General features: G+C 39.7%; 1 protein-coding gene across 1 annotated transcript in view; it reads left to right on the top strand.

The window, feature by feature from the left end:
- The window catches only part of plcl2 (phospholipase C like 2), a 41,279-nt gene extending 29,448 nt beyond the window's left edge, over nucleotides 1-11,831 (top strand). The window contains exons 5-7 of the mRNA XM_028425161.1: nucleotides 3,774-3,849; nucleotides 8,602-8,711; nucleotides 9,669-11,831. Of these exons, the coding sequence (XP_028280962.1) occupies nucleotides 3,774-3,849; nucleotides 8,602-8,711; nucleotides 9,669-9,875 (393 nt within the window). The 3' untranslated portion in view covers nucleotides 9,876-11,831. The remainder of the gene's footprint in view (nucleotides 1-3,773; nucleotides 3,850-8,601; nucleotides 8,712-9,668) is intronic.
- Nucleotides 11,832-12,182: the final 351 nt, after the last annotated feature.

Below are 12,182 nucleotides of genomic sequence, written 5' to 3'. Positions count from 1 at the left end.
GATACACACTCTTTGGGACACAACTCTGCAGACTTTTATGTCATACGTCTACTGCAAATGAACATAGAAGTAGTCAACTTTAATAGATCAAACAATTACTAGGAGTAGAATATGAACAATATCAATAATGATTTGATCTGAAAATGTGCATTTAGCAGTAATACTATGTATGCATTAGCCAGTTAACAAAAGAGAGGTCTAACTAGTTAAATGACTCCAACCAGATCCATACCATGGCTTTACCTGACTTAATTGGCACACCAAACGGTAATCTGGCTGGTTAAGTTAATTCAATGTTTATATGTTATGCAACATGCCTTTGAGGCTATTCCCTAACACCACTAGGCTTCACATCATGCTGTCTGATATTGATTCCTAACCCCCTCCCTAAGTAAAGCAACAATTGTACCAATTTTACATACAATAATTCTTTTTTTTATTAGACTCTAAGCTTATCAGTGACAGCTCATAACATTGGTGAATTATTTTCTGGCAATAGTTCCCTTTTTATTTCAGTTCTCATTTTGGCATATTATGACGCTTACACTGCCATTAAGGTGTTTACATGTCGTAATCATGTAACTAAGTTTAGCATACTACACGTTTTTATGAAATAAAGGCCTATTGCAGCAGTGTCTTATTTAGAATATGCTCTTATTGGGGTTAATATCAGAGTATGAGTTTGCCGCTGTAAGATGAGTAATGTTGCCAATTTCAGAATATTAGATGTTTTATTTACTTCATTTATGACAATGTCAGAGTTCACATTGTTCAGCCATCAATGTCATTTACAGGAGTATGATTGAATTTTGCATTTACCATACTTTAAATGCAATTACTTGCCAACTGTACTCAACTGTAGCATTTTTGTGGCAAACTGCATTTCTTAGGCCTCAAACATGAGCATCTGAAAAGGGAGTTAAAAAGACTCAGATGCACACCAATTAAGGTGACCCTTCTGCTCTATTCACACTCAGGATTAAGGGGCATGGTAATTGGCCCTGATGGAAGGAGTGCCAGGAAAACTGAGTTGAAGGGGAAGAGGGGGGAAGAAAGGACAAAATGACAGGTGTTTGGGGACTAAATTCGAATAAATTGAAAGCAAGGACTTAAGTGGTGTAAAGCTGCAGGCCTTGCTCATCAGTAGAGAGCTAGAAATGATCGGGAGCAACGTAGCACAAACCTAAAATGGTAGCTGACATCTACAGCAGTATAAATATAAAAGACACAAAGCAAATCTTAAAGAATTGTAAATAATGTATGAACCTACAATTAGATTCAGGCATCGTGTCAAAATCCACCACAGGGACTAGCCAGGCTTTCCCTTCTTAATTGGCAAAAATAGAATCTAGGTCTCAATCCCAGCCCATTTCTGTGCTGAGGAAGGGAGGCAAGAGACTAAGTAGGATACCAGCTTGACTGATGGTCTAATTTCTGCTCTGTTTGCTCACAATAGATTGATCATGCCAAACCAAAGTAATTTTAATAGCATATGCTAAAGAATATCTGCATTATTGAATTGCTCCTGCTCTATCTACCTCCACTCACCTGCATGTAATTAAGATCTGTGTTTAAATCTTCTTTAGTTGTAGAATTGTATGACTAAACTAACATCAAAATAAGAAAAAAAGCTTTGTGTTAAATGTGGGTTGGTGTAATTATGGATCTAACATTGGGATTTAGAAGAGGCACTTAGTCTTTAGTGTGTAGATAGGGCACAGTCCACCCACTTACCTTGGAATACGCCTTTAAATATATTTGAAATGCTGCTTCTGCCACAGAGATGGTAATTTCTTTATCCTTCACGAAAGTAATCACAGCATGTGAGACAGCTCTAAGGGCTGCATCTGCAGCTGCTGGACTGACACAAACAGCCACTTAGTCACGACTGCTTGTAGCATAACATGGTGATTCACTGTATGTGTTTTTGAATCTCTCTCTGTACACAATATCAGGCAATGGACTCATGCTGAAAAGAGGTTCATGTTCATTTTTGTCTTCTGAAATTGATGTGACATGTACCAAATAATGCTTTAAAAATGATTTGAGCAGTAATTTATTAAGACAATCCATATTGCTACCTGAGTTGGTGATAAATTGTTCTCCTGCCAATGTGCTTACCAAGGCTAAGACTGGAATTATTCTTTGTTTGTCTCATGATAATACCAAAACAGTGAACAGACAGATAAATTTGTAGCCACTGTAGCCACAAAACTACAGTGACATGTCTAGGGAACCCCTGGTAGTGTGGTCATTTAGCCCATGACCAAGGTTAATAGTAAAGTTGAGAAACGGCACAGCAGAGAATGCAGAGAAACCAGAGCAGTAAGAGAGTAAGACAAAAACAATCAGAGCAGTGCTACAAAACAACTTATCAGATCAGGGCTATGGACCAGTCAGTGCAGGAGTACAACACAAGCAATCAGAGCAGAGGGACAATTTTCTGCCAAATTTGGTGAGTTTTTGAGCACTTTCAGGGGGTCAAATTTGCGATACCGTGGAACAAGAATGACGTATAATAATAATAAACTTTTACATTTCAATTCTCTGATTAGTTATCAGAGAATGGTTAGAAACAATCAAAGCAGCGATAAGAACAGGGCTAAAAAACAACCAGTGTAGGGCAACAAATCAAGCAATCAAGCAGGCCTAAAACCAACCAACCAGAGTAGTCTAGTCTAGACAAAGCCTATCATAGGCAGGCTACAAAACAAGAAAGGCAGGGTAATGAACCAAGAAATCATTACAGGAACATAACACAAACCATCAGTGCCTCTTGTTGGGCAGCCACACACCTAGCATGCACGCACAGATCAATCTTGCATTAACAGTGTTATGCTTTTGTGGCTTTGTTAGGGTGGAAACCCACTGGGCCATTTGCCCTGCGTTCTGCATTGTGGGGTTTTGTGGGCGCAATGTCAGGTCCAACCTGGAGCCTTTCAAAGTGTTTTAGGAGTTAATGATAGTTACTCTACAGGAAGTTACAAGCCAAAGACCAACTGTGGCAGTGAACATCAACGTCCTCATCAGTGGACACGACATGCCCAGTGGGTTATACTAATTGTGACAATATTTCTATGCTTTCTATCATTAATAGAGTAACCTGGCTTTTTGATATTAATTCTATGAACTGAAATAGGAAGTATGTGAGTCAAATACAATAATGTTACAAACATACAGGCTACAGTACACTACAGGCAAAACAACAACATGCCATTCCTAGAGTCATTGAAAAAAGCACTCCAGATAGCCTGCAAGGATCCTGTTTCACAGCCTACATGTGCAGTATTGACCTCCCCTATGTAAGAAGAGGATGTGGGTGTTGTGAGGAGGATGAGGTGTTAGCAATTAACATGTTAATAGCTCATCAAGAGATTTAAACATTGTGGAGGTCAGCAGAGTTTGTGCACTTGATTAAGGCTGAGCATAACACCAGAGGAGCTAAACTTAGCTTTTCTTACAGCTGCAGCCTTATCAGTAATGCGCTGCTTAAAAATGACTGCTGTGTTTACATTTTAATTAAATGCCTTGATAATTAGCTTCTTCTGAACCAAAAGGGAAGCTTTAATATGTGCAGTATATATATTTTACTCCCAAGGAAAAAAATAACTTCAAATAAACACCCCTATACCTTGTTTCCTCTAAATTTGGGATTCAAATTGCAGTTCCACGACCTTGCCCATTGACACCCTGAGCCACAGAATCTTGATTCAAAATGATTTTCTTTTTTTGCTGATGTGGAAAATAAAGGCAAGAATGTTGTTCCTTTTCAGGTGATCCAGACAAGCCAGACACTGCTGGAAAATTCTGAGGGGGTGTACAAGAGAATTCTTCACACCCAGAAAGCAGGTGAGAGATGGTCAGATGGCCAAAAAGAGGAAAACCCAGAACCACCTTCCACCACTTACTGGCCCCTAAGTGCCTACCTGTGGCCCCCACACCCCTAATGCCATACACACAAACCACTAAATAATAAGTGTAATTTCCATTTGATTCCTGTTCATTTATGTGATGAAGTCCCTGTGTAAACCTTTGAAAGCTGCTGTTCAAACAGAGGTGTTCAATTGACACCAGTAACAGGAAGGAGTGAAGGAAGTAGGGCTGCAACGACTATTTGACTAATGGTCAAAGGCAAGGGTTAGGGTTAGTCATCAACAACTAGTTTAATATATATAATATCCCATGACATGCAAGTCTTTTCTTAAATTCTCTTTTACCATTGCTAGTTTAAGTAGCTCAGTGACACCACCATTTTCTGTGGGATAATTTGTGCAACAAAAAACATTGCTGTGGACCCGTAAGCACTCAAAACATTGAGCTCTCCGGCAGATTCCAATCCAGCATGATGGCGTTGCTATGGCGATAAACAATCTGACCCCAACAGCATTCTCTTTAAGCTCCGAATCAAGATGACATTAATTAATATTTTTTAACGTTATTTTAAACTAAAAGGAGAAGCCAGCGATATATGATCCATAGATGTCACAGTGCAAAAATAACATATACAAACTACAAACAAAAATATTACCATGTTACTTTTTTTTGGGTGACTTGACTAGAGCCGTAAAGTTTGGATTGATAGCTTTTTAAAGCCCAAACCCTGTTCACAGCTTGACATTATTCTGCACACACTCATTTATACATGTGTCCACATGATTTGTTCATGTAGGCTACAGGCTACTTGGAAGCTGGAACAAAGAAAAAAGTCACCTGTGACATCAGAATATTATTAATCTAAACTTATCACAACTGCTAATTTACCGCAAAAGCTCGACCCAAGCCCGTGTAAAACGATAGATCTTCAGCTCTAGAATGTATTCTCTGATAAAGACCAAACCATCCTCTCCAAACCAAAGTTTGCTTCGTGCTTCCTTGGATGCAGTGACAGCTTGATTTACCTTATAGCCTCAAAAAATGAACCTACAAGTCACTGCGTGCTGTTCCTGCTGCCGGTGGACGCGTCTTCTGCTCAGTGTCATAAGCCACAGTTCAGACTCACATAATTAAGTACATTTTTATTCTGATGTCATGTCCATTCAAAGAGTTTGGATATCTGATTCACATATAATTAACAAGAATATACTTGTCAACTTATATGGTGAATAAAATCAAATACATCGTTACACGCTACCTGACGGTCAAAAAACTGTATGCTTTCTCCAGCAAACAACACCTCAAGTGATTACTTCCTGCCCTCCTTATACCTTTACAGTACCACAAGCTCCACCTTCTGATCAAACAGAAAATTGACACATTTTTCCTAGACATTCAGAGCTCAAACGTGGCTCTAACACATGCATTGAAGCAGTAGCAGAGCTACCATACATGACAGCAGCATGGAGGTGGCTGAATCAACGAGAAATAAGCAGTCCAAAGTAGTCGACTATTAGTTGACTAGTCATTAGTTGCAGCCCTAGAAGGAAGTTGCATCTATGTAGGCTCAGCATGGCATGGTCCCCTCAGTTGATCAGAAACATTTTACATAGGTGGCTTTATGCTGCCAGAGAATTTGGCCATGGCTAAACACCAAGCACAAAGTAGTACTAGTTGTGTAATTGCTAGTTTGGACTTGGCAGTTCTGAGAACCCATTTACCCTATTTGAGGTTATTGTTCCACAGGGGACACTTGTGATGGTCTGATGGAGTCCCAGGGGTTCCCAAATGTGTAAGGATGTGGGTCTAAAAGTGATTTAGGTCATTTTCATCATGTCTTCAATACATGCAATTGAAACAACAGATGGGGTTGCAGTTTTTAATTTAATTTAATTTTTTCATTTTTTAATGTAAAATATAAATGGCTCTCCAGGAATAGCATAGTAGAAAACCTGTTCTATGTTAATGTGTATTATAATGCAGCACTGTCTGGTAATAAGTTCAATCTCAGTTGCATTTGAGGGTAATCTATCTTGGAGTAAGTATGGTGGAAGCACCTAATGAGTGGAAAAAGGCTGAGCTGGACTGTCATTACCGAAGCATTATTGGCTGGATGACTTATAAAACATTAACTGTCTGTTGGCACCAGTACAAATCAAAGACTGTGTTCAGCATCTTAAAGCCAGTGGCTTTGAACGAAATGTTCTTGTGTCTAACATTAGAATAATTCCTTTAAGCCTCTGCTCACACCTCTCTTACTTTAGGCCTTTTTATCTGGTTCACATTCAGCTGAAATGACTCATTTGCATTATTATTACATGTGCAGTTGTCTTTTTCAATTTCTATCACTTTCTCTCAGCAAAATGGCATTTCATTATCATCTTTGCTGACCATTCTTGGTCAATACTGAAACACTGTAGCCTCTGGTTACTCTTGTCCTGTAGCACCAAGTTCAAAAATGTTCACGCATTTACTGATGAAACAATAGTGGATTGATAACAGAGCTTTGTTTTTACAAGCCTTGTGAGGTTTTTTTTCTTGTCTGTATATGTTGCTAGTTGCAGAATGTTCTATTTCTGTTTTCTATTTTGGCACAGATACAGGGGTGTGTACCTGTCTATGTCTGTGCTTGCATGTTTGTTAGTGGTTTTATGCATCTGTTGTGTAGAAACTGGGTCAGTACAAACCCAATTCTCCCCTTTATAGAAAGTGGATCGTTTCAGTACAGCAACAGCTCTTAAACATGAATAATCAATCACATCAGCTCAGAGGGGGCCCACCGTGCTCTAAAAAAAAAAATCTTAATGCAGGATTTTAGAGAACACAGTCAGGTGTTTGAAGCTGAAACAAGAATGTCAAATCCATAATCCAACAGTCACTTAGTCACCAGTTTGCATTCAGGGCAGCTGGACAGCTGACTGCTACAGAATAGTGAGATCAAGTACAAAATTTAAGTATAGAGAAAATTCTTCTATTATATGTACAACCATTTTTTAAAATATTGACACCTATGAAGCGTGATAAAGAAGCAATGCTACAGTCATCTGTTGTCATTGCTAGTTTGTTGATGTTGATTGTTGTGACCTTTGGTGATTTATATTGAATCATTTCTGATTAATTCCATTTTACTTGAAACATGCTCTGTGTGGTGTAAGCAGATGCAGTCCTGCATGTGTTGAAAGAGTACTCATCCATCCATCCATCCATTGTCAGAATCTGCTTTGTTCTGCAGTGCAGGGTCACGGGGGAAAGAGTAGTCAATCAATATCAATCAATAAAATGTTGTCATTTCACACTGTAGTCAGTTTTTGAGATGCAGATCAGCTTTACTGTACATCTGCCATCTTGTAGCATTACCTCACAGTCTGAAATGCTTTGGTAAGATCAAGCTCCCCCTTTCTTTCCTGCCAGACTCCATACAATGTTGCTAGGCAACCTCCAGTGTAAGTTAAGTGTGTGTGTGTGTGTGTCTGTCTGAATCTGTGTTAAAGAAGCTGTGCACCTTCTTCAGCAAAGTCATGGTTTGCATCCACAGCAGCTCTGTAGTTAGAAGTGACCTAAAATTGAACAGGACAATATGTGGCTGAAACAGGAAAAGTAAAAAGGACAGTGTGCCTAAGGAATTTGGGAGGAGTGGTGTAATGTCGGGTGAGGATGATAAATGTGTCATAGCTGTCGCTAAATTCTGTCAGTTGTCTGAGTTTATATTCATGCCTGAGGTCTGGCGACTCAGCTGAGAGGCTCCAAACCTGCCCAGCCCACACCTATTATGGTAATTTCACATGAAGGGGCCTCTCTGGCTCGTGCACACTAGGTTTCCATGGCAACAACACTGACGGGTGCTACGTCTGGCTCTAACTGATTTCAGAGCTTTAAGTGGAAATGTGTGTGTTGTCTAAAGGAGTTTCCAGAGTAGGAGTGTTAATGCATTGACAGACTGCTCCTTTTTGGTGTGTGTACCTCACAGGCCCGGGGTCGCCTGTTGCTGCAGTGTAAAGCAAGCTTAACATTAAACATGTCCTTAGTCAGACTCAGTCATGCAAAAGGAAAAAAGGGAGGGGAGGGAGAAGAAGAGGTGGGAAAGCTCCTCAGGAGACAAATCCCTCCTCTGTTCAATGCCGTGATGCTAATCCACAGTGAAGGAACGTCATGTCTTTCTGCCTACACCGCAGTCTCTCTTCTGTTCCTTCTTTTTCTGCCCTGCTGCTTTCTCCAGCTCTGCTTTTTTTTCTTTTCCTCTGGCTAATGCTTTTTTTATTTATCTCCATCGGGATGTTCTGTTGTGGTTTTATTTCCATTTCACTCCATGATATACATCTGAAATTGCTTTTTGACATGCTGAACGGACAATCCTCTGCAAAACTGCTTAAGAAAACAAAGCCAGAGCAAGTTTTATTTGCTAAAAATTTCCATTTCAAAAACTCAGGTCGCCCTCTAAAATCTTGGTCCTGTGCTTTTTATTTCTATTTTTCACACCTGACATGCACCTGCAACAACAGCTACTGCCATTTTCACCCTGTGGTTGTAGTGAGAAGAAAGGAATGTTTCCCACCTCCAGAGAGTCTCTGCACGTCCACTTACAGCAGAGTCTTTGTCTCTAATGTGTTCCCCCTCAGCGACAATTGCTTACATATCCCTGCTCTTGTTTTTTTGTCTGCTCTTGTTTTTTTAAAAAACACAATGAATTCATCCTGTAAAGTCTGACTTTCCTGACTTTTTCTGTCTCAGCAATGGAATTTCATGAGAACCTCCATGACCTGGCAGTAAAGGAAGGGTTGAAGGGCAGAAAGCTGCACAAGGCGGAGGAAAGCTTCACGTGGAACATTACCATACTGAAGGTGAGTTTTTTGCCAAGTAACACATTATTACAATATTATTACAGAGCTCAGTGACCTGCAGTTCCATCCAGTACCTACTAATGAATTATTCCAGTTGTGTGATTCGATCGCAATTACTCTTGCTGCTAGATGCACTTGTAAATCTTTATCTTTTAAAATAACATTAAAATAAAATAACATTAATAAAAAAAACAACTCTCAAAGTGTTTTGCACAAACAAGATTCTTATAAGACAAGTCCTCAGTGTAATTAGGATGCCATCATTGACTCACTTGTGGCCAGCATACACCTGACAAGTTGGTATTTGACTGATTTTCAGTTTCAGTTTTTTCCAGTACCTGGAAGTACTTTTACTTTTAGTAAAATGATGAACAACAACATCATAGAAAAAATGCTATTGTCTTTAACAACAATTTAAATTAATAAATAAATTTGAGGGCAATGTCCATAAATCTTGGTTATTAGGGTAATTGTATCATGACTTGAAGAAAAGAAAGTAAAAAAAAAAAAAGCAATGTTCATCGATATGTTTTGTTCTTATCCCATTCATTTTCGTGTCTTAAGCCTGTTTAGACCTTTGATGGGGTTCACCAAGAGGGGAAAAATGCAAAATCCCTCGCAAATTCTGAAAAAATGCCATATAATCAGTAAACTTGATTGCAAAAATCGCCTCAAATCCTGGGGCGGACTGACTAATACACAGTGTGTGGAATTCCCTTTTTTCTAGGAGAGGTAACGAAACAAAAATTGGAAAAATATTCAGATTATTTGTAAAGTGAATAATCAAATAGACTTTCTTCTGTTATACAGCACAAAAACACATCTTAGATTTCATTGTACTTGTAGACATGGGTCAGGACTTCAACAATGAGTGCCAAATGTTAGTGATGTGACTTCTAGGTAAGTCATTTTGCATAGTGATGAGACAGTGGTCTAACTCTTTTATCTGCCCCTCAGGGCCAGGCAGACCTACTAAAACATGCCAGAAGTGAGGTCCAGGAGAACCTCAAGCAGATCCATTACGCTGCACTCACCTGTAACCTGACTAGAGGCGGAGCAGGTGGAGGTTCCTCTGGCTCAGTAGAGTCGAAAAGCAGACGCAGCCTGGAGGCCATCCCTGAGAAGGCCACTGGTGAGGAGGAGCTTACTGATGAGGACAATTAAAGACTGCATTCTACTCTGGCCTCCTGAGCTCAAAACCTAAGCCCCTACCCCCTTGTTTTTTGTCCAACCATCATTGTTCTACACAGATTTTCCACATCCCATCTGTGTTTTCCTTCAGCATCAACTTTTTTTCTGCCATATTTTCCTAATGAACCCTTAATATATTTTTTAAATATGTTTGTCATATTATATCAGTCTGTACATCTTCTCAGCCCATTTTGCTTTCTGCTATTGCTAACACACACATCACTCACTTTCGCACACATAGACAATATATGTTTGGAACCAAGCTCGACTTTCCTCTTCTTACTTCTTTTTTTGTACCATGAGAAGGTTTTTTTTTCTTGTGCATTCCAGCTTCATCCTCTCGGATTTCTGCCTTGTAATCATGAAGTCATCAAATGCCACTGCTCATTTCACAGAAGGTTTTTTCTTCTGTCCCGTCTTGTTTGGAAACTACTCGTTTTCTTGGGCAGCATGCTTCAGCGTTCCTGCACATAAAACTCAGATATGTACACCTCAAAGCAGAGGAATATTTTTCCTCTGTCGTTCATTTTGACCCCATTCCTCATCTGCTGGTTGAGCCAGGACAGCCGAGTGAACTACCAGTTACCGGACTGTCCAAGACATTGATCTACTGTTTGGAGACAGCACACTTCTACTAAGTGGACCAGAGACAAGGAAAAAAGGCCTTGGGATTGTTGTAAGAGATTTTTAAAGCACAATTTTCTGGAGCTATGAATGTAATTGAACTAGTGAGGAGATAGCAGAAGGAAACAGAAGAATGAGAGTAAGAGCTGTTTACAATACCAAACTCATCCATGTTCTTGTCTGCCAGAATAGTATTCTATGTATATATATGGAGTTTTCTTTTACCTTTTTTTCTGAAGAGTGCTTCATTTTGTTATTGTATACCTTTAAATATAAGGTTTATTTTCTAAAAGATTTATGCAGGTTTATCACAGAAGAGAGCTGACCAACAGAGAGAGCCTTCAACAGGCCACACACAACAGAGTACAGAGAATGTAATACAGCAACCTCTCAATAGTTCCTAACCAGCATCTGCATGCACTGTTTTTGGGGGGTCTAACCCTAAACCCTGGACCACGGGTGTTGATTAGGCCACCTGTGTTTCAAAATCCATTGCAAAATTCTTTGTAGACTCAGGTCTGGAATCATGATTGAGAGAGTGTAATGACTTCAAAATAGTAATAATGATAATAATACCTCCATAACATTACAGCTAACACCTACAGGACAGTACTGAGCAGGAAGGAAAAAGAGATTTGTCTTTAAACATGGCTTTTCCCTCATGTGGCTTCATTTGTGCCCCAGCCCTTTTTTAAATTGTTTTATTCATAAATGTGCCTTCATTTATGTCAAAAAGGTCCAGATCAGTCCAGAATACCCACACAGACAGAGGGCAGAATGCCACACAGGGCCCAGATGGCCAGCAGGTTTGAATCTAGAACCTTTTTGCTGTGAGGCAGTTTAGATCAACCGGTTGTATTATATTTTGCAGTGATGTCTACATCTGTCCACTGCATTGTGGTTCCTGACCACCTCATCCAAATTGCTGTGCCATTTTCTTTTGAATAGACTTTTCAGATGCTTCTAAAAAGATTCTGGGCTTAAGTCATGTGTGGATTTTATGCCCGCCCTTGTCCATTTTATTGTAAATGTATGACTGCTTTTCCTGTTTTTTTTGTCATCATAGAGTGATGTACTCACCTGCAGATGAGAAAACATTCCAGCAGCTGTTGTCACTGTAGCCCCATTTCTTTCTCCCTCCGTGCTCACTGTGTTGTGTGCTGTGTCACTGTGTTGTAAGAAGGGTTTCAGAAACCCTTCTCAGATCGTGGCCCACAGAAAGACATCTCTGTATTTCAGTGCTGTGCCAGTCAACGTGTTTATAATTGTTGTTGAAAGGGGGAAAAAATAAGCATTTCAACAGAATTTTTGGGTCTTATCTCTTTACCTGTTGAGTAATAAAATAAATAAAACCTCTGAATAAATAATGTTGGACATATGTGTGTGCCTGCTTTCATAACAATGTGTGAAATCCTCTTTTCTCCCTACAGCAGCCAGCAGCCCCCTCACACCACCCTGAAGCCTGACAGCTGACCTCCCCGCTCAGGTCACCCCCTGCGGTTACTGCCTCTTTTACTGTTGTTGGGTGCTGTGTTAGTTAATTCACATTTCAGTGGCCCACTTTATCTTGTCACCTTCTTCCTGCTGAAGGAATATGAATACCATTCCAGCTATTTCCCCAATCGGCTTAGACTCTTCTTCTTAATTAGTAGTTTC

This window comes from Parambassis ranga, chromosome 16 (assembly GCF_900634625.1).
Source record: "Parambassis ranga chromosome 16, fParRan2.1, whole genome shotgun sequence".
Lineage (NCBI taxonomy): Eukaryota > Metazoa > Chordata > Actinopteri > Ambassidae > Parambassis > Parambassis ranga.
Note: the sequence above shows the minus strand (reverse complement) of the source record. Positions and strands in the feature narration are given on the sequence as shown.